The sequence below is a fragment of the Aotus nancymaae genome, unplaced genomic scaffold (assembly GCF_030222135.1).
Source record: "Aotus nancymaae isolate 86718 unplaced genomic scaffold, 86718_ANA_hifiasm-v0.15.2.pri h1tg000036l, whole genome shotgun sequence".
Lineage (NCBI taxonomy): Eukaryota > Metazoa > Chordata > Mammalia > Primates > Aotidae > Aotus > Aotus nancymaae.
In genome coordinates this window covers 35,390,364-35,418,007 of record NW_026988450.1, presented here as the reverse complement: position 1 = coordinate 35,418,007, position 27,644 = coordinate 35,390,364, and the positions used below count along the sequence as shown (strand labels likewise).

The following is a 27,644-nucleotide window of genomic DNA, read 5'->3' as shown; positions in this document are numbered from 1 at the left end:
CGTGTGATGTTTCCTAATAAAACGATTTTTAAAAATGTGAGTGCTTATCAAGAAGCCCTAACCTAGAATGGTGAGCTTTGATAAAAGTTGTCCTGCACCAACAGGGAGGCTCAAGGATCTCCCATAAAGAATCCAACAATCTTCCCTTCTACCTTCCTTCCCCATCTGCAAAGTTTTGAGAGAGGATCAAGTAGCTTTTCCCTATTATTTGTTAATATGGTAAATTTATATTTTCAAATATTAAATCAATCTGTGAGAATCCCCCAAAAGAACCCAATTAAATTTATTTTTATTAAGTGTTTATTATTTTCTTTAAATTATTTTTATACACAATAACCATATATACTGAAACTACTCCCTAGTTTGCACCCATACATACATAAATACTTAAAATGACAAATGCACACAAAAAAATTTAAAAATTTGTTTAGGCTGCATCTAACAAACCTAAGTCACAAAATGCTTAAGTAGTAACCATAAACAATAAAGAGCCCCAAATTCACAACTGACTTGGGGTAACAAAAAAATTATTCAACTTACCTATTATATCCTACACTGGAACATTCATGCTAATCGGTAATGCAAAAACTTAGATATTCTTTATAAAGCATTTCACTAAAATCAGACACTCTGAAAGTTAAGGTTTACTCTATTTGTTTCTATAAAAAACCTCATGGGAAAGAAGGAGTTAAATATAAAATTTCATTTTAAAGGCCTTTGAGGAATATGTCTAAGATGTACCAATGGACTATTTATCTGTATGAAAGCTAACTACCAAAACCAAATGAATACCTAAAAACTTAATCAAGTTTCACTTTTGCTATTATTAGGTACTAATTCCCATAAGCAGTCTTTGAATTTTTATTGCTATCTTATAGTCAAATTTCCTGGTTTCAACTATTTCTTCAAATATCCTTAACTATTTTTAACTTAGCTTTAATTTTTTATCAAAATTACATATACTTTCAGATAGTTTAATATATACCTTCATAGCTATATAATTATATATATCATCACATAGTTTTAACAGTCATATAGTCTATGAAACTTATTGCAAAAAAAAAAGCATCTACTGTCTAGTTCACTTGATTTTCCACTCCCCAAGGCAACATTTTTAACTGTTTCAATTTTTTAGGTATTTACCTCTTTTACTTATTAACTTGCTTAACTTGTTGTGATTTATTTAATTTCAAACATAATGTATTGACTTCTTACTAGGTCTCCTTCCTGCACACAAACACATTTACATTTACCCTCCTCCCAACCATTCCAAACATACACATATGTTGTACCTTCCCTTATAGTTATCATTGTAACTATGAAAACTCTTCCCACAGCCGAGACATGGAACATACCCTGATTTCTTTTTAAAAAAATACTATTAGCTAGAAAAATTATCTCCACTTCCCTTACTTATTGTCTACATTCTTATCATTAAACCCCAAATACTTTTCCAGTTGCATAAATGTCCTCCTAAAATGTTCAGGCTCATAGCTGTTCTGTGATTGCCCCTGCCTTCTGATTAGCTTCCAGTCTAGACTGAGTGTCTGCTGTCCGAGACCACTTTGGGCTTTCTTTCACCATTGTGCTGGCATTCCTTTCACTCCTCTCCAAGCAGATCCTCTAATGCCTGCATCCAGTGTCTTTTACTTTCACTACCTAGTTTTGGGAAAACACAAGTCCTAGTAGCTTTCTAAGAAAGAAGACATAGGAAGTGAACTTTCGGAAACCTAGGATGTGCAAAAATGTATTTATTCTACGCAAACACTAAACAGTATGGCTGGATACAGAATTATATGTTGGGTATAATTTTCTTCAGCATTTAAGGCATGAGCCCACTGTCTTCTAGCTTTTCCTGTTGATTCTGGGAAATCTGATGCCATTTTGATTAGTATGAAATGTGCTTTATTTTTTCAATCTCTGAAAATGTTTAGAATTTAACTGGCCCCACTGTACTAAAATTTTCACAACAAACTGTCCTAAAATAGATCTGTTTTCATTTATCATACTGGGTTTTGGTGAGCTTTTTCAATAAGGAAATTTGGGTTCTCCATGTTTGTGAAAGACTGTTATTTTGTTAACGACTTCCTCCCATTTTCTCTCTTTCTAAAACTTTTCTTATCAGACTGTCCGAATTGGTCCTTATGTTTACTCTCTGGCAAATTTCTTTACCTTTATCAGTCAAATTTTCCACTGAATTAAATTTCAAGAGTTTTTTACTTCTTTGAGTATTCCATTTTTACAGCATTAGGTTCTTGTTTTATGTATGTCATATCTACTTTTATCCCTCAGAGGATATTAAAATAATCTGTTATCTTTTTTTTTTTTGAGATGGAATCTTGCTCTATCCCCCAGGCTGGAGTGCAGTGATATGATCTTGGCTCACTGCAACCTCCATTTCCCGCGTTCAAGCAATTCTTCTGCCTCAGCCCCACAAGTAACTGGGACTACAGGCATGCACCACCATGCCTGCCTAATTTTTGTATTTTTAATAGAGATGAGGTTTCACCACATTGGCCAGACTGGTCTCAAACTCCTGAGCTTGTGATCTGTCCATCTCAGCCTCACAAAGTGCTGGGATTACAGGCATGAGTCACTGCGCCCAGCCCTAGTCTGTTATCTTAAAACTATTTTCTAGGTTGTTTGTTTTGATCTCCATCTTGTAAATTAAGAGGTTTCCCTCAGATGTCTAATGAGCAGAGCACCAAAAACTGGGAGTTTTATGTCCTTGGGTGGGGCTCGTGGATTCTGGGATTAATTAAACATTGATAATAATAGGGCTGTTTTGTTAGAAAACAATCAGTATTTTCAGTCTTTTGGGTAGGTCTTCAATGGAAGATATTGTCAGTCTCCTGGGTGAAGAGGTAAAATCTTGGTTGTCAATATTCTGGGACCTGGGTTAGGTGTGTATTTGAAAATTTACTTTACAACCTTCTTCACTTATTAACCTTTCAAATGTTCACTTATGTCTGCTGATTTAAGACAGTATCTCTGACCTCCAATGTGCCTGGTGTTCCCAAGCGTTGAGTATCTCCAGTGAGGAAACCCATAAGCAGAGCAGAAGTTCTGGCTGCAGGTAAGGGAATTAGGATTTCTCAAACATTCGATCTTGCCATTTATAGTGTCATCTTCACTACCACTTCCAAAGGTATCCTATGCTACCAATGCATAGACTGAGCTTTTCCCCCTGACAGGCCAGAATCCAGCTCTCTTGGGTTTACTAAGTGAGGTGCATTTAACCATCCTCCAAATGACTGCAGCCCCCACCAAGAGCTTGATGGTAAACCTAATGAGGACCCCAGGAAGCACCCAACTAACATATTTCCAGGTTCCTGATGCTCAGAAACTATGTGAGATAAGTTTTGGGGTAATTTATTATATAGCAATAAATAATATACAAGGAAACATTACAAACCGTTCAAAAGAATTAAGGTAGACCTACGTATTTAGACCATATGCTCTACAAAGTTTGGGCCTTCATCTGTTGTGCTGGCAGCACCTAGCACAGAGCCTGCCACAGACAAGGAGTTCAATAAATATTTGTTGATTAAATATTTGGTCAATGTGTGAATTTACTTGTACTGATTTGGAAATATGACTTTTTTTAAAAAAGCAACTGAAAAACCATATTCAGTGTGATCCTATTTTATGAAAATATTTTATGCAAAATAATAATTTATATAGCTGCTCTCTAGCCTCTTCATCCGCTTTTATCTTTTCTCATAGAACTTGTCACTATTGGACATTACTGAATGAGTTTTTACATAAGGCCACTGTTTGTCTTTCCGCTGAAACACAAGCTCTACACAACAGGTGCTATATAACAGAGTCTTGGGCTTTCTTGCCCTGCTGCACACACCCAGAACAAGGCTCTCAAATATTTGCTGCTGGAATAATATATATAGATACTACTTTGAGTGGTGCACTTAAGAAGTATTAATATTTCTATATGACTTAAATATTGTATTTGGTCATGTCTTAATTTTGTAATCAGAAACAGTTTTAATATTGGGGGAAGAAATAAACACAACCAAGCCCTCCATCCATATAATGGGTTATGAAGCCCTTTTCTGTTTTATCCTGAGTTAACAGCAAGTATTTCTAATTTACCATTTAACAAATATTCAGTAAGCATTTACATTCCAAGCACAATGTTAGTCATTGACCTTGTTAGATCACTTCCAGATTTCAGTGCTTTGGTTCTAAATAGAATTAATCTTTCTCAAACTAAATTTCTTGCTACACAGAACATTATATTCAGAACTGCTTTTGGTTATCTTATTTATAATTTTCTAGACCCACAGAATTCATTTTAATAGATCTATAATGCACTAGATAAGGAGTAGGCAAAGTTCTACAAAGAGCCAGATGGTAAATATTTTAGGCTTTGTGAACTAAGAGGTAAAATCAAGACTATTACATAGGTACTTACATAAAAAGAGGCTCCTGCCCTGCTCCACCCACTCTACCTGTGCTGGGGCATTCCATGTTGTGGGCATGGTGTCACCAGTTTCCTCTGCTGACAACATTCTCTGAACACAGTTTTGGTCCACAGGGGAGCAGCCTGGCCAATTTCACTGTCTACCTCAGACACTCCTGAATCCCTGTGTGTGCCCTCTCTCCTCCCCTGGCAGCTGGCCCAAGGGAAGTCACTGTGCTGAGATGTCACTTCCAAGGTATGTGTCCACTGGTTGGGACCTGGTAGCTGCCAAGAGTGTGTCCCCCAAATCTGAAGGTGACCAGAGAAGACCTTGGGCAGCAACAAAGGAGGAAGATACTTTTAGGAAGAAGTGGTCTAGGGGTAAAGGGGGCTACTCTGGCTTTGTCTCCATGACTCACAGTGACAGCCTGCTAGAGCTGTACCTGTGGGCCCTATAAAAGTGGTAGACTGGATTTGGCCAGAGACCAGATAATCCCATAGTGAAAAAATTCATGAACACCCCTCAAACAGGTGCAAATTACCAAATTACTGAGTAATGAGAATTCTCAATATAACTCTAATTTATAATTGCCACACTTCACCTTCAACTATAACCCTCTTCTGCCTAGTATTTACATATGGTCTCCCTGTCTCATTAAAACATTATAATCAAATTTTCAAAACCTAGTACTGAACAAAGACTTTGATTAAAAAAAAAAGAAAAAAAGAAATGTGGAAGAATTTTGTGAAATATATTACAATAAAAATAATAAAATTTGGTGACTGATTGGGCAGCTGCTGGCTTCAAACTTAGATAACCACAATCCCAGAGTTGCCTTGTCATAACCACAATCCCAGAGTTAATCCTCTTTCTGTCCAGTATTGGCCAATCTCTGCCTCCAACGACCTACTCCTATCAGCAGATCAACCTGTCAGTCTCTTTCATTTTATAAAACAAAACAAATATCTACTTCTCAGTTCTGTATGTTCTCTTGCTCACTTCTATCAAACAGTCCTCTTTCCCTTTGTCTTCACAGAGAAAGTTTTCTACATTAGTTCACATTTTCTAAAGAGTTCTCTATCACACTTTCTCCCCTCTCATTCACTCCCAACTCAGAGAAATTTGAATACAGCTCTTATTATTTCCCTGAAACCACACTCTGTCATAGGTCAACAATAAATAAACTTTTTGTAATTAAGTTCAATGGGTGCCTTTCAGTTCTCATCTTACTAAAATTTTTCAGTGGCTTTTGACCTTGTTAACCATTTCCTCCAGAGGCATTTACCAGTCAGAGCTTTTGCCCTATTATTCAGTCATTCTCAATCATTTAATGAAGCACAAATTCACATAGTTAACAAATATATTGAGTGCCGCTATATGGTAGGCACAGTTTTAAGCACGAAGAATACAGAAATAGACAAAATTCCCCTTCAGTCTAGTGGAGAGAAAAGAGACAGTAACACTGTCTGTCATGTAATTTAAGTGTTAAAAAGAAAAATAATAAAGGTTACATCATGTTGATTAGAAGCCTACTCAAGAGTTCATACTTACTCCAACTGTAGTAAGCCCTACAGCAGGGAAAACTAATCTATAGTAGAAAAATCAGAAGAGTGATTGCCTCAGAATCACAACTTTCTAGGGTGATATTAATGTTCTATATCTCGGTAAACATTTGAGTAACATAGACACATACATTTGCCAAAATTCCTCAAAATGGTACATTCAAGACTTGTGCTTTTCTTTCTTTGTAATCTTTACCTAAAAAAAATTTAAAAACATATTGAATTTCAGTTAATGATTTGCAAGCTGAAGTGTTGAGGGGCAAAACATACTGATGTCTGCCACTCACTGAAATGCATTAAAAATCGGATGGATAAACAGATAAAGAAATGAGATAAGGCAAGAACAATAAAGTGTCCATTGTACAATCTAGTGGGAGGTATACGGATTTTCATTGTAAAATTATAATTTTCCATACTTTTGTAAATTTTCAACACAAAATGTTGGGGAAAATAAGGCAGGGTACAGGGATGTGGGGAGACTGGGTTGATGTGGACAGGAGACTCAAAGAAAGGCCTCTGGAATGAGGCAACATTTTAACAAAAACCTGAGTACATTTGAGAATAAAAGAGCACATACAAAGGTCTTCAGGTAAAATCATGTTTGGCATAACATTCAAATGTTATCTCCAGGATAGACTACTCATCTTCAGTTCTGTAACAATACATGTAACTGCCTCCTTGGTATATGACATGAGGTAACGTATAGCAACTGGATGCCCTACAAAATACAGAACACTTTCTCCTCACTCTCCTGCCCCAAGTCCAACATTCTATCATTATTTCAGTCAAACATATAAGCACTCAGTTGCCTAACCACTATTGGGGGCAACGGGAGATTCAGAATGTATTTTTAATCTCTCTGAAAAGTAACTCAATATTAATACACTGTCCAATTTTTCACTGACACACACTTTAAATTAGATTTTGATACACAGAACTTTTTTTACTTCATCTACATTATCTCTATACAAAGTGAATAAAAAAAATGTGGAGAGTAATGGATTGTTTAACAAACGCACTTGAAGCAGCAATTCTCAAACTGGCTGTACATAAAGAATCAACAGGATTTACACACCTGCAATCCTATCCTGTTGTTAGCTAAATGACTCAGTAAGTTACCAAACAAAAGAAAACAAGGAACTAAGGTAACATTTTTCAGCAAAGAGGGAATATGATGTGGAATTGAAAACTGCTGATCCAAAGGGTTGCACAGTCTAGTGCTGTGTAGACCAGAAGGATCCACCTTGGTTCCACTACTTTTCTATTCTATTTCTCCACAACTTATTACCAAGACCCATCTTATGTCAACCTAAAAGATCAGCATTTACCTCACTTCAGGCTCTCTTAATTTCTCCCCTGGATTAGTGGCTTTTTCACTTTTTTTGACCACAGTTTAGATACTAAGAAGTGTGTTTTATATAAACATCTCTGTGTATACCAGATTGCTATTTATCTACTGATTTCACACACACACACACATACACACACATGTACACACACACACACACCAGAAAAACAAACTTTCAGGAAACAATGCTTACACTTACCACATTTAACATCTTCCAATATTTCCCATTCTCATCTATATTTTTTATTTCATTATGTGTTCAAATGTTGGTCATAAATAACCTATTAATGGGTTGCACTCTACAATTTGAAAAACACTAATCTAGATTACTACAAAAATCTAATACAAAGATCATAAATGATGGCAACGAGCCTGCTGAAGCATTTATCTGGTCCTGACAGAATTAGGTTCATGTACTTATTGTTTTGAACTAGAATGCCAGATTTCCTCATTTATAAAACAGCCTAGCCGCTATCCCAACTCCTTAACTCCTCAGCTCTCTATACCACTGCAAAAATAATCTTAATGAAAGCAAAGAGGATTATGCCACTCCCCTGCTTTACTGCTTTATTCTTTAATGCTTATTTGTGGTTTTCAGAAAAAACTCCCAAACCCTTCACAATCACACAAAATTCTTCATAGGGCTGTTTGCTCTTCAGCATTATGTATCTTGCTGCCTCAAACGCTGAATTCAAACTGTGACAAAATAATAATTCCTGGGTTCAGCATACTCATTTTCATGGGTGCTAGGGATTTGAAAATGCAGTCGGCTCTACTGAAAATGAAACTTTTTACCACTTGTGCCTCCACTATTTGCTAAGTCCTACTCTTCTTTCAGAATCCACTGAAGTGCCATAGCTTTCAGAACGTATTCTTCGACGTCAACAGCACAGGTTACTCCTATTCCTCCTCTGCATATGTTCCTTGTCATGGCATCCTAACCTTACGTCTAGTGTACCTTTAATTATACTCGCTGACTGTTTACTTCGCTCCCCCAACCCCACTGAGATGATGAGGTTCTTCACAGTAAGAATAGCTTTTTATATATGTTTGCCACAGTGACTGGCACATGAGAGACTAGGATAAATGACTAACATACCAAAGACAGGAGACACAGGACAAGAGCTTTTTGAGAGGGATAGGAAAGCTAACAAAGGGTCTGAAACATTTGCAGGAAACAGAAGAGGGGAAAGCAGTTGAAAAATAAACTCAGAGAAAAGTCTGGCCTGACTGTATAGATTTAATAAATCTATACAGTTATAAATAGATTGTAAAATAATCTATTCAATAGTTATAAAATAGTTTAATAAATCTAATAATTAGTTTAATAAATCTAATAATCTAATAATTAAATAGTTATAAAATAGTTTAATAAATCTATCATTTATAAAATGATGGAGAGCTGGCCAGAAGTGGTGGCTCATGCTTGTGGGAGGCCAAGATGGCAGGATCACCTGAGGACAGGAGTTCAAGACAAGCCTGGCCAACATGTTGAAACCCCGTCTCTACTAAAAATACAAAAATTAGATGGGCGTGGTGGCAAGCGCCTGTAATCCCAGCCACTCATGAGGCTGAGGCAGGAGAATCGTTTGAACCTGGGAGGCAAGGTTGCAGTGAGCCAAGATCATGCCACTGCACTGTAGCCTGGGCAACAAGAGTGAAATTCCATCTCAAATAATAATAATAAAAAGAATGATGATGATGATGATGATGATGATAGAGAGTGCTAGATCTACTGTGGTAAGCACACAAAAGAAGACCAAAGGCTGAAACCATAATTAAGCACTGGACAACATCAGATGAGCCAGTAAAGGGCACTGAGAAAAAACAGTTCCAAAAAAACCCAAGATGCACTAACATAGTGACTGAGGTAAGACAATGAGAACAATAGTGTAGAGACATCTAGAAGTGCAGTTTCAACAGCCACAAGAGTTGACATTCTGATTACCGTAAGCTGTGTTGGAAAGCATTGTACCCATTATTTTTATTGCAGCACTTTCTGACTATATTGTATATACTGTACACGCTTACAACTCTGAATCACTAAAACTAAATAAGCTTCTTGAAGGCAGAGACAATTAATCATTAATTAATATTAGTATTATCAGTGCCAAAGGTCAAAGAAATTGTTAAGTGAATGCGGAGGAGATGAACAAATAGAATACACATATAGAATACCCTTTAAAGAAAATCATGGGGAGTGGAATAATTACAATGAGAAACTTAAAAGAGATTAAGAATTACTAAGCAGCAATGAAAAACTGAGTCTTTTTATAGAACCAATCAGCAAGGTATGTGACTCCCCAGCACTCAATATTAGCTGAGGAAAAGAAGAGCTGTTTGGTCTCCAGCATGAGGTCTGGAAAACAGAACACCAAGGATGCTAGAGAACTGAGGATATTATATGGAGAGTCATGGTCACACTTATGAAAAGTAAAAATAAACCAAGAATCAAATCAAGAGGGTCTTGCTAATTAACATCAGGTTTTTTCTTTTCCCTTCATACTACATATATTTCAACCAGATGAGCAATTGTTCTTCATTTCAAAAAGTACTTGCTTTGTAGCAAGTAAACAAATAGTGTGATTCAGATTCCAACTTAGGTTTCAAAGTTCTGAACAATGGAAACATTTTATATACACATTCAATAGTTATATGTTAACAGAAAGTTCCTACTTTAATGCAAGTCAAACATTAAAATTTAACATACCCTGATGGCAAAGTTTCTGTGTTGGCATTCCCAGACTGCTGCCGTACAGGATCCATACACCCATCTGGCTGTCTTGATTTGGCTGCTTCAAAAGCAGAACTACTTCCAGAATTAGAGGTGTCAGGGTCTAATATACTTCTAGCTTCAGATCCCAATTCTGCACTGGTAGAAGGAATACATTCATTGTTTTCTGAGGAAGTCAGTATTTCTTGAACTGGAGGTTCTTCAACAGTAGTACTAGTGCAATGTGGAGACAAGGCATTTTCTTCAGACACTACTGGAGTACCCATGACAGAAGCATTAGCAGTTGGTGCAAATGAGGATGATTCTCCATTAACTGAGAAGGGAAAATTAATAAAACAATTTATCAAGTAATGATAAAGCAATCAATTACCTAATCAAATGACTACACTTATTCAGAGCCTAATCCAGACTAAGCAACTACATTCTCCAAACAGCAGCCAAAGTAATTTTTTCAAAATATGTAACATAAAATAAAATAAAGATTATGTTTTTTGTTGCTCAAGATTTCAGGAATGATAAACGATAAAAATTTAAGTATGTATAATAATAACCTTAAGGAGAGAGGCACCAACATTAAGATAACCAACATTTTCCCTCCAAATCACCAATTCTGAGAGAAAGTCTGTATGGGCCAACTAAACTTTAAAATGATCCCTTTCAATTGCCCTTCCCTTGTGCAAATGGTAGCTAACACCAAAATAACTGTTTTGCCAATAGTAGGAAATGTATGACGGCATCAATTCTAAGATAGTACTATAGGGGTTGCAAGAACCCATTCTACACTTTTTCGAGAAATAACCCAGTACTGCAAGCCAGTGACATGGTTTTCCTAATTTTTATTTTAAGTGTGATTGATATAGTTCACCATTTTATATCACTATAAAAATGAGTCACTGTAAAGGTGAATAGATTACAGAACAAAATTTATTGGAAGACCATATATCAAAGTTCTAATGGAAATGGCAGAGGGAGACATAATCACAAATTTCAGGAGAATTAATGATAAAAAAAAAACCACTCATATTAAATGCTACTGGACATGGCTAAAGAAGTACCCAAAGATGTAATAAAGAATAGTAATAAAAGAGCTTAGAATTCATTCCAGATACAGGGAGGAGGGAGGGGGAAGTAAGGAGAAGGAAACAAGTTTTGATCAAGAGACCCAAAAAACAGATCAGGATTTCCTAATGTACTTGATAAGACTCAATAACTTACTGAAAATACAATATCTCAGTTCTCATCCTAGACTTACTGAATCTCTAGGGGAAATTCTAGGAAGGAACCTGGGGATCTGCACTTTCAACAAATAAATATGAGTTTTTAATAAGGAAAGTTTAGAGAAACCATGAAATATACCTTTCCAAATTTTATAAAGAAAAATGTTTAATATAAATAACATTAGAAATACCATGTATGATTTTATATCAATGAGTTTGAATTTGGCTAAACTAACTCAAGAGAAGGAAAAAAGACAAATCAGAGTAGCAATGGAAAAGGTGATGAAAGTTCTAATAACATCCTTCCTAAAGGCCTGGGCTCAGACAGATTTTTGAGAAAATTCTATCAATCCTTTATCAAATAGATCATTCCTATGTTATTTAAAGTGCTATAACACATTAGGGGAGAAAAAGTGAAAAGGAGTTTCCTAACTCATTCTGGGAGGGTAATACAACCTTTCAAAGCGGAAACTGAACAACAGAACAAGAAGACTGCAGACTAACATCATATATAAATTCAAGGATGACTTGAGATTAGGAAACTACATTAGAAAATCTACTATGTTAGCAGATTAAAGGATAAAAGTCATATGATTATTTTCAATACGAACCAAAAAGCATTCAAAAAATCTTGGTAAAATACCTGATAAGAATAATCAGGGAAAATTCACAAGTAATCTGGATTATCTATCACTAACCTACAGTCATTAATATACCACAATTGTAAAACATTTCAAGAACCTTTTTTTTTTTTTTTTTTTGAGATGATGTCTTGCTCTGTGGCCCAGGCTGGAGTGCAGTGGTGCAATCACCGCTCACTGCAACCTCCGCCTCCTGGGTTCAAAAGATCATCCTGCCTCAGTCTTCCTAGTAGCTGGGATTACAGGCACCTGCCATACCTGGCTAATTTTCCTATTTTTTTTAGCAGAGTGGGGGTTTCACCTTGTTGGCCATGCCAGTCTCAAACTCCCAACCTCAAATGATCCACCCACCTTGGCATCCCAAAGTGCTGGGATTACAGGCGTGAGCCACTGTGCTCAGCCTATTTATTGTAAGAACTTCTATTAAGATCAAGAATAAATTAAAATCAGCAACAAAACCAGGAAGATCACAATTACCACTCCAATTCAATATTGATTGTATTTGACAATCTATTAAGAAAAGTTATAACAACATTGGAAAGAATATAGTGAAATTTATTTGTAGCGAAAATGACAAAAAGATTATTTATTTAGAACACACAAAAAACTTAAAAAAAATTAGAACCAATTAATTGGAGCTAAAACATTTCAGAAAAATGAACAAACACAAGATCAACATCAAAACTAAATCTAAGACCTATGTGAAGACATTTTTTTTCTTTCTTTGAGACAGAGGCTCACTCTGTCACCCAGGTTGAAGTGCAGTGGTGCGATCTTGGCTCACTGCAACCTCAGCCTCTCTGGTTCAAGTGATTCTCCTGTCTCAGGCTCCCAAGTAGCTGGGATTACAGGTATGCACCACCACTGGCTAAATTTTTTTGCATTTTTAGTAGAGATGGGGTTTCATCACATTGACCAGGCTGGTCTCGAACTCCTGACCTCAAATGATCCTCCCGCCTCGGCCTCCTGAAATTCTGGAATTACAGGTGTGAGTCACAGCATGCCCGGCTTGAAGAAAACTTTTAAAAATATTACTTAAAAGACAGAATGAATACAGATATAAAATATCTCTCAATGGGAAGATTCAGTATTGTTAAAATAATAATAGACAATAAACAACTCTCATTGAAATGCAAATGCTGGTAAGCACTAGGAATTCTCATTCATTGCAGTGGGAATGCAAGAATACAGCCACTTTGGAAGATAGTTTGGCCATTTGTTACAAAAGTAAACATACTTTAAACACACAATCCACCAGTCTCACTCGTCAATCCAACTGAATGGAACTTATATTTACGTGAGAGCCTGCACACAAATGTATATAGCAACGTTTTTTATAATTGTCAAAAACTGAAGCAACCAAGAAGCCTTAATAAGTGAATGGCTAAACAACTGTGGTACATCCTTACAACGGAATGTTATTTAGTGACAAATGAGAAGGCAAGCCACAAAAGACATGGAGGAACCTTAAATGCACATTGCTAAGTGAAAGGAGCCAATCTGAAAAGGCTACACACACTGTAGGACTCCAACCCTGTAAGATTCTGGAAAGGAAAACACTATGGAAACTGTGTTTCAAAACAGTGGTTGCAAAGTATTTGAGGGATAGATAAATGAAACAAATTTTAGAGTAGTAAAACTATTCTGTATGATACTGTAATGGTGTGTACATGACAATATGCATTTCTCAAACCCACAGAACTAGTACAACACAAAGAATGAACCTTAATGTAAGGTAATGTAAACTACAGACTTTAGTTAATAACAATGTATTAATAATGGTTCATTAATTGTAACAAACATATGACAGTAATGGAAAATGTTAATAATAGAAAAACTCTTGAGTGGGATAGGAGGACATACGGAAACTCTCTACTATCTGCCCAATTTTTCTGTAAATCTAAAACTGTTCTAAAATATAAAGTCTATTAATTTTAAAAAGCTAGCTTAGAAACTAAGAATTTCCATTCAATAATTCAATTATTAAGGCTTCTTGGTTGCTTCAGTTTTTGACAATTATGAAAAATGTTGCTATATACATTTGTGTGCAAGCTCTCACGTGAATATAAGTTCAATTCAGTTGGATTAAGGAGTGAGACTGGTGGGCAAGAAAGCAATACTCCCATTCTCTCTCTCTCTTTCTCTTCCTTTTTCTTCCTCTTCTTCATTTTATTCTTTCTTTCTTCCTTTTTTTTAAAAAAAAAAAAATTCAATGAACATTTGTTTCTCAATATTGTTCAGAACCGCATTAAGATGCCACAATAATCTTTGATTGGAGGGATTACTGTTCATATATGTCAATGGTTCTTGACTAGGGAAGATTCTGCTCTCCCCACTTCCAAAGACATTCATTTAGCAATGTCTGCAAATGCATTTGGTCATCACGACTAGGAGAAGGTAAGATGTTACTGGCACCTAGTGGATACAGGTCAGGAATACTGCTAAACATTCTATTAATACAATGCACAGGATAGCCCCCTACAACAAAGAATTATCAGGCCCAAAATGTCAATGGTGCCGAAATTGAGAATCTTTTTGCTACATCATGACTGCCCCCCCATTTTAACCTGGAATATCTGCCAATGTTCACAGCAACTAAATTACCAAATGGATCCCCTTAATGAAGATTCAAAAGAACAGGATGTGGGGGGAGGGGAAGCTCTCATGTATAATAACTGTCTTTGATGAAAATAATATTGTTTGTCTTAAACCCCTTAGTATTGGCTCACAGTCCCTAATTTGAAACTCTTAGTGTCAGGTGTGTTCCAGAATTCATGACTTTTCAGAATTCAGAAAGATAGCAGACAACATAGTAGCCCATGCCTGTAATCCCAACAATTTGGAAAGCTGAGGTGAGATGACTGCTTAGGAGACTGAGACCAGTCTGCACAACATGGCAAGACCTCATCTCTACAAAAAAATCTTAATATTAGCCAGGCATGATGGCACATGCCTGTAGTCCCAGCTATTCAGGGACCTAAGGCAGGAGGATCACTTGAACCCAGGAGGTTGCAGCTACAGTGAGCCATGATGGTGCTACTGTACTCCAGCCTGGGAGTCAGGGCAAGACCCTGTCTCAAAAAACAAACAAACAAATAAAGGCAGTGGCATATATATTGTATATTACACTATGCCTGGAGGGGGTTTGGGGACCACACATTGTGATTAAATACATTAATATTTCTGCAGCAAATTGTAGAGATGTGCATAGGAAGCATGATAAATAAAAAACATAAATAGCCTTCCATCAGTTCTAGTCATTTTGACATCAAGTGAGTTTACTAAAAGCAAACAACAACAAAAACAAAACAAAACAAAACAAAAAAAACCGTTTGGTTTCAGAGATTTCAAGATTGTGGAATTGCAGATTAAGAGATTAAAGACATTTAATATGTTATACATAGAACATACATACCTCCATCTCATCTCCAGAAACAAAAGTTAATTTTTGAAGTACTTAATTAGAAAAAGTAATGCCATTTTACACCAACATCTTAAAAGAACAGGGATTACCCACTCCTTGAAAAGATACCTGAATTCATCTTCCTATTGAGTGATGAACAATCATAAAAAAAGACATCAGTTAAATGGCTGCTACCAACAGAGCAGATTCCGGAAGCCTCTGTAAACCGGCCAATAGAATGATGACAGTTGGATTGTTTTGCCAGATGTCACTAGCAATAATCAGAGGTGGTGAAAAGGCTGGGGGAATGCTGTTTGAAGCCTAGCAGTATAAAAGATAAACAGTATAAAAGATAAAACTTTGAGATCCTATAAAAACCGCATAGATCCTATAAAAACCACACACATCAAAATGAATAGGAAGAAGGCAAAGTGCACAGAATCAGATAGTGAAATGTCAATTACAGTTCTACTTCCTATCTGTGCCCTCTTGGTGCCTCAGTTCCTTCATCAGAGAAAAGGAAAAATACTACCATCTATTTCAAAGAGTTATTGTGAGAGAGATAAATCAGGTAATGGATATATACTATTTAGAACATGCGGGGCACAAATACAAGCTATTAACATTATTTTACAGATTATCATAGATTTTCTTACAGTAACTATGAATGTCATGAGAATTATTTATGATGGAACCTTCATTTCAAGTTCCCCACATCCATTTTACATTTACCTTAAAATTTTAGGCAAGGATAAATGAGAGAGAAATGTGAGAAGTGAACTTATCACCAATGGAAAGAATCTATAAAGTATCAGATAAGCTGTAGAGGTATAAATAAGATTCTATGATGAGGAAAGCCCCAATTTCTTCTCATTTTTACATCAACATCTGAATACGTCCAAATGCCAAAACATGCATCTAATTAGTAGTCAATGGATACTTTCACCAATGTATTCAATCAGCTGAATATTTTAGGAATAAGAGCAAAATGTCCAAATCCATATTCAAGTTTAATATCCCTTACCTAAAATGCTTGGAACAAGAAATGTTTCAGATTTTAGATATTTGTTTAAATTTTGGAATATGTGCATTTTACTTACCAGTTTAGCATCCCTAATCCAAAAATCCAAAATCTGAAATGATCCAGTGAGCATTTCCTTTCAGCATCATGTCAGTGATCAAACAGTTTCAGATTTTGGAGCATTTCAGATTTGGGGTTTTCAGATTAGGGATACTCCATCTGTATTACAAACAGTAGCAGTTTTAACTGGTCTGTTCTTAATTTAGAGATAATCAGAATAATTCAAGACAATATTTCATGTTCTGCTTTGCTAACAGAAATCTCAGAGACAAATGTTCTTACTAGAAAGTAGGTGAAAATCAGAAAATAAAAGAACTTTGCTCATTATTTTCATCATAGGTGTATCTACTCTTCTCTTTGTTTTCTAGCCACCTTAATTTAAGACTAAAAATTTCTACCTTCCTTGAGTACTTGGGAAACCATCTTTTAGTCTACTTCTTTTTTTTAAAAGGGCAGCATTCTTAAAGAAATTACATTTTACAAATATCATTCATGTGTCAGTTCCCACTGTTTACAAAAACTCTTATACAACTCTTGGTAAACATCCCCCAAACACCAACCTTGGGTAAAAATACACAATTAAGACTTATTACTATCCAAGTGTGGTGGCTCATGCCTGTAATCCCAGCACTTTGGGAGGCTGAGGTGGTTGGATCACTTGAGGTCAGGAGTTTGAGAACTGCTTGGCCAACATGGTGAAACCTAATCTCTACTAAAAACACAAAAATCAGGGGGCATAGTGGCACACATCTATAATCCCAGCTACTCGGAGGCTGAGGCATAAGAATCTCTTGAACTCAGGAGGCAGAAACTGCAGTGAGCCAAAACCTGCCACTGCACTCTAGCCTGGGAGACAGAGTGAGACTCGGTCTCAAAAAAAAAGAAGAAAAAAAGATGGACCTTATTATCAAAAAGGTCCATCTATTTTAATGTAATTACTGAATTGCTTCTTTACATGTTTTTACTTTTCAATACTTTACCATAAATAGACAAACACAGAAAAGAACATAGGCTTTTGAATAAAAAGACCAGGATTTCAACTTGATTCCCAACATGTGTGCTAATTATCTTAAACAAGTCCTAAGATGTTTAAGTTTCAGGAGACTCACCTGATAGAGTTAATATACAATGATCAAACAAAAAACAGTTTATGAATCTTATAAGTGAGTCCACTAAAGATATAGAGGACATCTTCCCTAGGCATTCCTTCTCTAATACAGTAACGCTTACTTTTGGAAAATAAACTTTCTGAGAGCTATTCAACTCCCAGTACATCTTTCCAAGTTAGATGTCAAGAATAATAAATTTGTATACTAAAAGATGGGATAAAAAAACCATTCATTACTCACTTTTACTAATAAATCAATGAATTAACTAAATTCCTTTCAGAAATATATTTTATATCATGAATTACATGTACTATTCGTGGCATAAAGCTTAAGAATCTAGCTCTCATATAAGCACTTGTTTAGTAAAATATGTTGTGACCTCTAAAATACTTTTGAAATATTTTCCTAAATAATCTGTAAAGTTTCAAATTATTAGGAAAAATTTCAGGCACTGTAATTTTTAAATTCCAATCATAGAATAGAAGATTAAGAAAGACTGCACAGGCTGGGTATGGTGGCTCACACCTGTAATCACAACACTTTAGGGAGGCAGAGGCAGGCAGATCACTTGAGGTCAGGAGTTCGAGACCAGCAAGTGGCCAACAAGGTGAAACTCTGTCTCTATTAAAAATACAAAAACTTTTAGTTAGGTGTGATGGTGAGGCAGGGCAATCGCTTAAACCCAGAAGGCGGAGGTTGCAGTGAGCCAAGATCGCACTACTGCATGCCAGCCTAGGTGACAGAGCAAAACTCCATCTCAGAAAAAAATAAAAGACTGCACGATAAGGGAGGTATAGGCATGGATGGATACATCAACTTCATTTACTTTTCCTTTAAACAAAGTGTCATAAATAGCCTTGCTTACCAGTATCATCGGCAGGCTCAGATGTGAGTGGTTTTGGAGCTGGTGTATTTTTGGGTCTGGCAGCAACCTGAGACGGAGATGAAGGTACGTTGTCTCCATTAACTACATACGAGCAGCATGAGTTTTGGACTACAGTGCTTGTAGGTACATGATTATCTATTCCATTAGTGCCTTCGACAGCCAACCTTGAAAAAATAAATGCCTTATTTCAATCATTTAAGTACAATTAAACAACATTATATCAGAATTTTCATAAGAATTATTTACTGAGTTCTTACATTCCATTTTTGTTATTTTTTTCTTTTCAAAGATTCTATTTCCAAACAACTGAGTTCTTATGTTTCAAGTAAAATGATAAGTAAATAATGAACAAAGATATGGCATGTTTTATACTAAAGTTCTAATTACTTTTCAGTTCTAAGTGTATCCATTCTGCAGATAAAAAAAATACTGAGATATACAAACATACTAAGTCAAAATACAGTCTCACAATACATTCAAATCATACATTTTAAATATTTTAAGCCTAATATTAATCTATTTTAAAAGATCTGAAAGTAGTTTCAAAAAGTTTATGAAATTACATGAATCATAAAAATCAACTACAAACTACTGTAATTTTTTATTTTTATTTTTTTAGAGACAGGATCTTACTCTGTCACCAAGGCTGGAATGCAGTGGCTCATTGCAGCCTCAACCTCTTAGGCTCAAGTAATCCTCCTGCCTCAGCCTCTTGATCAGCTAGGATCACAGGTGTGCATCACAATGCCTAGCGAATTTTTAAAATTTTTGTAGAGATTAGATCTCCCTTTATTGCCCAGGCTGATCTCAAATTCCTGGCCTCAAGTGATCCTCCCATCTTGACCTCCCAAAGTGCTGGGATTATAGGTGTGAGCCATTGTACCTGGCCTCAAACTATTATAACTTTATTAAATCTTGAAAAATGAATGAAAAAGTCTGCAAATATTAGTTACAAATTAGTATGTACTAGACACTAAAATTATAACTACAGGATGATCAAAAAAAGCTAAATATTATACCCCAGAACTATAAAAACGTATAATATATACATTAGCAAACAAATAACTCTAACAACAAAGTCAAACATTTTAAGTCTTATTGGCAGTGGAGGAGTTGGGCAACTTGGTGAGACACTCATGTTTAAGACAAACAAACAAAAAATTGTAAAGGAGTTGCAAAATACCAAGTAAGTGACCAGGAGAGCTTTTCCAAATAAACAGGTCATCCCATCTCTGCTCTTCACAGAGCAGTCTGAGCACTATTTTAAAATATAAACCAGATCAGCATGACCCTCTCCTGGTTAGTCAACGAATCTTTTGAAAATCAGCCACATCTTTCTCCCATCTCTCTCTTTCTAACCTATTTCTCTCCAAGCTCCTCCTTGCTCACTTTGCAGCAGATATCAATTTTACTATCAAAAACATACTGAACAGTCTTCAAATGTTTATTACAAATTATTATATGCCAGGTGGTAAAATAACTACGAAATTATCAGAAGAGGTTAAATATCATTCTCTAGAGTTAGAAACATTTGTAGGACATAACTGTAAACAAACTCAGGGTCTCTGAAGTTGCTACTTCCTCTGCCTGGAACACTCTTCCCTCAGAAATCTGCAGAGACGGTTTATTCTTGGCTTTTTAATCTTAGCTCAAATCACAATTCCTCAGAGATGATTCTTTGGCATCTCTTTTAAAAATAGGCTCCTTCCATTCCTGTCATCTTGTCCTGTTTAAATGACTTCATAGTGCTTATCCCTATGTCCAATTAGTATATTTATTTCTTCTGTTGTTCACTATTTACCTTTTTTTCCCCAAAACAGAGTCTTGCTCTGTCATCCAGAGCTGGAGTGTAATGGCGTGATCTCGGCTCACTGCAACCTCTGTCTCCAGGGTTCAAGCAATTCTCCTGCCTCAGCCTCCTGCGTAGCTGGGATTACAGGCACGCACCACCATGCCCAGCTAATTTTTTTGTATTTTTAGTAGAGACGGGGTTTCACCATGTTGGCCAGGCTGGTCTCAAACTCCTGACCTTGTGATCCACCTGCCTCAGCCTCAAGTGTTAGGATTGCAAGCATGAGCCACCACGCCCAGCCTACTATCTACCTTTATCCCATCAGAGTGTACATTTCATGGGAACAGGGCTGGTATTCTTGGTACTCGGACTAATATCTGGCATCAAACAGGCATTCAGTAAGTATCTGCTGAACGAACAAATGATTAATGAATCCTACCCTCCTTTCCCTTGTCACCTATATATCTGGAACAAGATGTGTTTAGGAAGTTTGGGCAGGTAAAGACTGAGATGATTGTGATTTGTAAACCCCTCCCCAGTCAGCTAGCAAGAATCAGTGATTCAGAAGTCTAGGTAAAAGAACCCATCTGAATTTCTCCTGGTACTGTAGAACTAATCTTCAATTCAAAATATGTTACTATGCAACTGACAATATCTGGTAGTAATTCAAGCTCCTCTACCCATCTAAATTGTTTTTTACTTATATAGACACTAAATATATTTAGTTAAGCCAAATTACACTCAGAGGGCATACTCATCTATTCAAGTGGTCTAATGAGAATCACTAATGGCAAGTTAGAAGAAATGATACTAATAACTATAGATTAATAAATGTCACACTTTGTCATATACCAGCATGCTTTATTCAAGGTAATGAGTCAATTTTATAACAATATATTTTTATATTTTCAGGTGTTAATTCCACTTTATGTGATCTATTATAAACTTTTATTCAAATTTAAATTACTTCAAACAAAGAACCTATATTAATTGTCATGAACCACGAATGCCAGAGAGTTCCTGAAATGGTAGAATGAGGTCAGAGAAAAGGCCACAATGATGTCTGAAGGAAGGCCACAATCTGTGAAGCATTTATCTTCTCATGATCTACAGGAGAATGCCAATCCAGAGAGCGGTATGATACCTATTTATCCATAGTATCTGACTGTACTCATAAAATATGCCTAAATACAAATTTTAAAAAGCCATTTTCAATAAAAATAAATAAAACATTGTATATGCTACAACATAAATGAACCCTGAAACATGCTAAGGAAAAGAAGCCAATCACAAAAGGTCACATAGTATATGAATCCGTTTACATAAAATGGCCAGAACAGACAATCCACAGAAACAGAAAGTAGATTCATGGCTGCCAGAAGCTGGGAGCCAGGAAAAACGGAGAGTGACTACTCATGCATACATGATTTATCTTCAAGGTAGAATGTTCTGAAATCAGACAGTAGAGAGGGTAACACAACTCTGTTAATATACTAAAAACTACTAAAATGTATACTTTTAAAAAGTGAATTTCATGATATATGTATGCGATCTCAATAAAGCTCTAATTTTTTAAAAAGCTGCTTTCACAAGAATTAACCAAATGACATGTTTAGACATAGCTTCTAAATTCTGCAGCAAATTCTAAACTCAGGTAAATTACAAAACTTCTTATTCAGGAAATATGTTCCACATCATGTTGCCATCCATATTCAAATAAAATAATTCTACCTGGCAGTTGTCCTTGCTGAAGGCTCTCCATTTTCATGTAAGGCATCACCATTTTGCTGTATTTCTACTGAACAACAAGAAAGAAAGAAACTAGATTTTTAGACACTTCTTGATCATTCTTTTTCCTTTAAATTTTACAAACATATAAAGTTAGCTTACTGGTTGGAGATGAGCTGCAGTTTGTTAGATTTTCTTGCTCAATCACCAATCCATCAAGCACAACTGTCAATTCACCAGTTTGCGCTACGCCGTTCTTGTTTTCCAAGGAAAGTTTTAATTGTTCTTTCACTCTTTCCACTAGAAAGAAGAATATTCTAATTTAAAAGCTTTGCCACATATAAAAATGCTTCGAAAACCAAAACTACATTTCAAGAATCACTTTAATCAGTACTTGACATTTGGAAGGAATTCTTTGCATTTTTATCTATATCACAGCAGTATGAATCACTTTGACACCTAGTTAAGTAATTCCTCTTCTCCCCACACCCCACGCTTTCAACATCACCTTTAATTGCTTCTGTGCATATTATAAATTCTGGAGAACATATAAATATATCTAAATAATAAGTGTAGCGATTGTCTAAACTTGCTCTTCAGCTCAAGGCACCTCAGAGAACTCTTGTGGTTGAGGCAAAATTTCTGCCCAAAAGTCAGATAAGTCTGGTTTCAAATTCCAGTTCTGCTACTTACTGGCTGTGTATTAAGTTATTCAAACGTCTTTAAGCCTTGGTTTCTTAATTACAAAATGGAGATGATGGACTTCAAACTAAAGGGACAATCTTGAGGACCAAACATAAAACCATACAGACAGCCCTAGCACCACCACTTCTGATAGTTTTTAAGTGCTCGATAAATGCTAAGTATCATGACAATTACCATTTTTATATAAGGACAAATACTTCCTTCCCATTATTAGAACATCTAACTCTTATTTTAACTCAAGGTCATTTTGCTTCAACTTCTATGTTATACTATATATTTAGACTATGTATTAAACTATATATTAGACTTCTATATATTAGACTATATATTAATAGTTATTAGTGGGGGCCTGGAGAAATGAGGAGATGAAGGTAAAAGGATACACAGCTTCAGTTAGAAGGAATTTTTGTTTCTTTGAGATACTGCACAGTATGATGTATATAGTAAATAATGTGTTGTACATTTCAAAATTGCTAAGAATAAATTCCAAATGTTCTCACCACAAAAAAAATAAAAGTATTTGAGGTGGTGGATATGTTAATAAGCTTGCTTTAATTATTCCACATTCTATTAACTGATCATAACATTACTCTCTACCCCATAAATATATACAACTATAATTTGTTAATTTATAATTTAAAAATAAAAACTAAAAGAAAAAGTTATCAGTGATCACTTTATTATTCAAACTGAGGCCAAATACTTCAATCTGATCTTCAGTGGCTTTCTGCAGTTTTTGTGATCATGGGACATTTCATGATTTAGATAAAGTCCTTAACTTTAATCTTTCCTATATTTAACAAATTTGGGTGGGGAGGGGAGTTTCTCCATATACGAAATGTCCAGCAAAAATATGTTCACAAGTTATCCATGTACAGAAAAGACAAGACAAAAATCTAGAACTACTAATCACTGGACAGAAATTCTTTGTGGTCAGGCCTGGTGGCTCACACCTGTAACCCCAGCACTTCGGGAGGCCGATGTAGGAGGATCACTTGAGCTCAGGAGTTTGAGACCAGCAACACAGTGAGATCCAGTCTCTACAAAAAATTTAAAATTTAAGGCCAGGCACGGTGGCTCACGTCTCTAATCCTAACATTTTGGGAGGTGAGGTGGGCGGATCACTTGAGGTGGGAATTTAAGACGATCCTGGCCAACATAGCAAGACCCTGTCTCTATTTAAAAAAAAAAAAAATTAAAAAACTAGCCAAATGTAGTGGTGTGTGCCTGTATTCCCAACTGCAAGGAGGCTGAGAGGAGAGGATCCCTTAAGCCCAAAAGTTCAAGACTGCAGTAAGTGATGACTGCACTACTGCACTCTAGTGTGAGTAAGAGCGAAATCCTGACTCAAAAAAGAAAGAAGGAAAGAAAAAGAAATTCTTTGCAAAAAAATGTTTGAAACATGTAACAAAACACCTTATAGAATACTCCAACCATCTGTAGCACCATGGACCTCATTTCTACCTTACATCCAAAAAAACAAACAAACAAAAAAACAATGAAAACAACCAGAGAAACTAAAGGAAATATAAAAGCACACTCAAAAAAAACTACAAAAGTGGCCAAGCGTGGTGGCTAAAGCCTGTAAATCTCAGCACTTTGGGAGGCCAAGGCAGGCAGATCATGAGGTCAGGAGATAAACACCATCCTAGTCAACATGGTGAAACCCCGTCTCTACTAAAAATACAAAAAAATTTGCTGGTTGTGGCAGCATCCACCTGTAGTTCCAGCTCCTCAGAAGGCTGAGGCAGGAGAATTGCTCAAACCCGGGAGGCGAAGGCTGCAGTGAGCAAGAGGCTGCAGTGAGCCGAGATCACGCCACAGCGCTCCAGCCTGGGCAACCCAGTGAGACTCCATCTCAAAAAACAACAACAACAAGAACCACCACACTACAAAAGCATGAATTTCAGCTTTCTCCAATAATCAGTATCTGAAGAAAACTATATTGACCAACAATCAATTTGATTCTTGTCATCTCCCATGATTTCAAGTGTCTGGAATTTGGTGATTTGGCTTCTCCCTGAAATATATAGCTGTTTGAAAAGGTTCCTAAAGAATAGCCTTTTAAAATCTCTTTAGCGTATGTTTCTTGGTAAATTCTTTCATATTTGTTTATCTGTAAATGTTTGCATTCTCATCCTCAAAAGACAGACTTGTTGGGCATACAATTTTATATTGGTAATGATTTCCTCCCAACTCTTTGAAGACATTTTCCCTTTATCTTCTCCTATTACTAATTCTGCAATTCTAATTCATAAATCTTTACAAATAACCTGTTTTTCTCTACAGCTGCTTTTTAAATCTATTTGTCTTTGATGTTATGCATTTCACTATGATATGTCTAGGCATGACTTTCTCTTTGCTCTCGTTTGGGACAGTATGAATCTGTGGATTCATGTTTTCCATTAGTGTCCAAAAACTTACAGCCATTCTCTCTTAAAATATCTCCTCTACTCCACCTTCTGTTCAAGGGATCAGCAAATTAAGGTTTGTAGGCTAAAATCTGGATGATTACCTATTTTTTATAAGTTTTATTTGAACACAGTTATGCTCCTTCATTTACATATTTTCTTGGTTTTTTTTTGAGATGGAATCTCGCTCTGTAGCCCAGGATGGAGTGTAGTGGTGCGATCTCAGCTCACTACAACCTCCGCCTCCCAGGTCCCAGTTCAAGCAATTCTCCTGCCTCGGCCTCCTGAGTGGCTGGGATTACAGGCACACGTCACCATGCCCAGTTAATTTTTGTATTTTTAGTAGAGATGGGGTTTCACCATGTTGGCCGGGCTGGTCTTGAACTCCTGACCTTGTGATCCACCCACCTCAGCCTCTCGAAGTGCTGGGATTACAGGCATGAGCCACCATGCCCAGCCTCATTTACATATTTTCTATGGCTGCTTTCAGCCATATGGCAAGTTAATAGGTGCAACAGAAACCATGTGACCTACATGCTCAAATGTTTACAATCTGGTTCTTTATGGAAAACCTCTGCTTATGGTGGCTTATTCCCTTATGTTTATTCTTTGATGTTAGCTTAAACTAATTTTAAGCTAATTTTTACCAGTGGTTTGATGGTATGCCCTAATTTTACAGTGGTTTGATGGTATACTCAAGAGTTTGGACTAGAGGAGTTCAAGCTCAACTCCCTTATCTCTGACTGTTAGCCAAAAGTTCAGTGTCATGAAATTTGCTATCAGCATGGCCGACTATTCTAATTCTGGTTCATGAGGTTTTCTTTACCGCAACCCCCTCATCTCCTGGCTTTTTCTCTTTTAAAGAATGGGCTGCTACCTATTTGCAAAATCATCAATGTCACAAAGATTTGTTCAATCTAGAACCTAGCTATTCTGTATATATACTGTAAACCACTGGAGGGTGTTTACAGTATATATTATTTCACAGTTCTGAACATGGAAAGTTGAAGTATGACATTTTGGATCATAAAACTGGAAGGACAATCACATAAATAATTCCCATCTACATGTGTATGTATATGTGTGTGTGTCAGAGGGATAAGGATATTCTGTCACAGTATAAACAAAACAACTCAGACGTATTTATCCATTCAATATTTGAGTGCCTACAGTGTCCCAATATTCCTGTAGCTAGGAAGAAGCAGGACAAACCCTGCACCACCTAAAGGAGACCTCTTTACCACTGCTTTGCTCATATCCTTCAATGCACTTACCGCTAAAAGAATGTTTTTGTTTTTTGATCTACCTCCCCAAATGAACTCAAGTCTCTAGCAAAGCAGAGATCTTGTCCATCTAATTCAGTGATGTAGCCTCAGCTTCTGGGAGAAGGTAGGTGCTTAAAAAACATTTAAACTAAGTGATTAAGGTAGTCCTGTCCTAGGGGAACTATCTGTTGTAAGGCAGAAGCTAATTTTTTTTTGTACCTCCTAGACATTTTTCCTTAGCGTTAATACAGCAACTAAAGACAGAACAATTTAAGTCTCTGAGGAGGTAAGCATATAACTAGGTCATCTGTCCTACAAATCATGGATTTGCTGAAAACACGTGTTTCACAGATTTCTACACTCAGCTCAGAGTCACATTTTGAAGCAGTTTTTAAAAATTGCTCAAACAATGTATTATCTATTGCTGAGTAACAAATTATCCTAAAATTTACTGGCTACAAATAACAATAATCACTCAGTATTGCCAGTAACTCAAGAGGGGCACACATACATCTGCTAGGTGGGTGCTGGCTGCTGAGAGGAGACCTCAATGCCCCTCCACAGGGTGTTGTGAGGGTCTTCCCAAGGGTGGCTGATTTCCCATGGTGAGTACTCGAAGAGAACAAGGCAAAAGCTGAAATGCCTATACAACTAAGTCTCAGAGGTCATCACTTCTGCCATAATCTATTGGTGACACAAATCATCTCTAACTCAGTGTGGGAGGGGACTACAGAAGGACGTTAGAATATCAGAAGGTATGAATGCCTGGGGCCACTTTAGAGGCTAACCAAGATACTCGTAAGTATGAGAAAAATAGAATTTTTAGAAACAAAATGAACACATTAGGTTACATAGCTTGTAAGTGACAGTCTCAACAATAGCAAGGTTTTCTAATTCCTAAGTTTTTTCATTACAGCATGCTATAAGTTGATGTTCAACAACTTACAAAAGTAAGATCCCACTTCCTACCATCTAACAAAAAATTTCAAAATTTATAAAATAAAATAATATAGATAACTATCAAAACTAGGGATTGGAAGCAATTCTCTGCACAAAAATAATGTAAGGTTAATAAAATTTAATGACTAGAAAAATATTAAACTTGCATAAAACAAAACTCACAATAAAAAATAAAAAGGCTGGCTGGGCATGGTGGCTCATGCCAGTAATCCCAGAACTTTTGGAGGCTGAGGCAGGTGGTTCACTTGAGGCCAGGAGTTAGAGACCAGTCTAGCCAACACAGAGAAACCCTTTCTCTACTAAAAATACAAAGATTAGCCAGGCGTGGTGGCGCATGCCTATAGTCCCAGCTACTTGGGAGGCTGAGGCAGGAGAATCACT

General features: G+C 36.3%; 1 protein-coding gene across 4 annotated transcripts in view; it reads right to left on the bottom strand.

Moving 5' to 3' along the window:
- Positions 1-27,644, bottom strand: part of WWP1 (WW domain containing E3 ubiquitin protein ligase 1) — a 144,230-nt gene that overhangs the window by 66,825 nt on the left and 49,761 nt on the right. For 3 of the 4 annotated variants that reach the window (XM_064384340.1, XM_064384343.1, XM_064384342.1), the window contains 4 exons: positions 22,085-22,222; positions 21,926-21,992; positions 18,382-18,566; positions 10,042-10,378 (listed from right to left, as the gene is read on the bottom strand). In XM_064384340.1, the coding sequence (XP_064240410.1) occupies positions 10,042-10,378; positions 18,382-18,566; positions 21,926-21,992; positions 22,085-22,222 (727 nt within the window). The remainder of the gene's footprint in view (positions 1-10,041; positions 10,379-18,381; positions 18,567-21,925; positions 21,993-22,084; positions 22,223-27,644) is intronic. The other variant, XM_064384341.1, reaches the window with a different exon arrangement.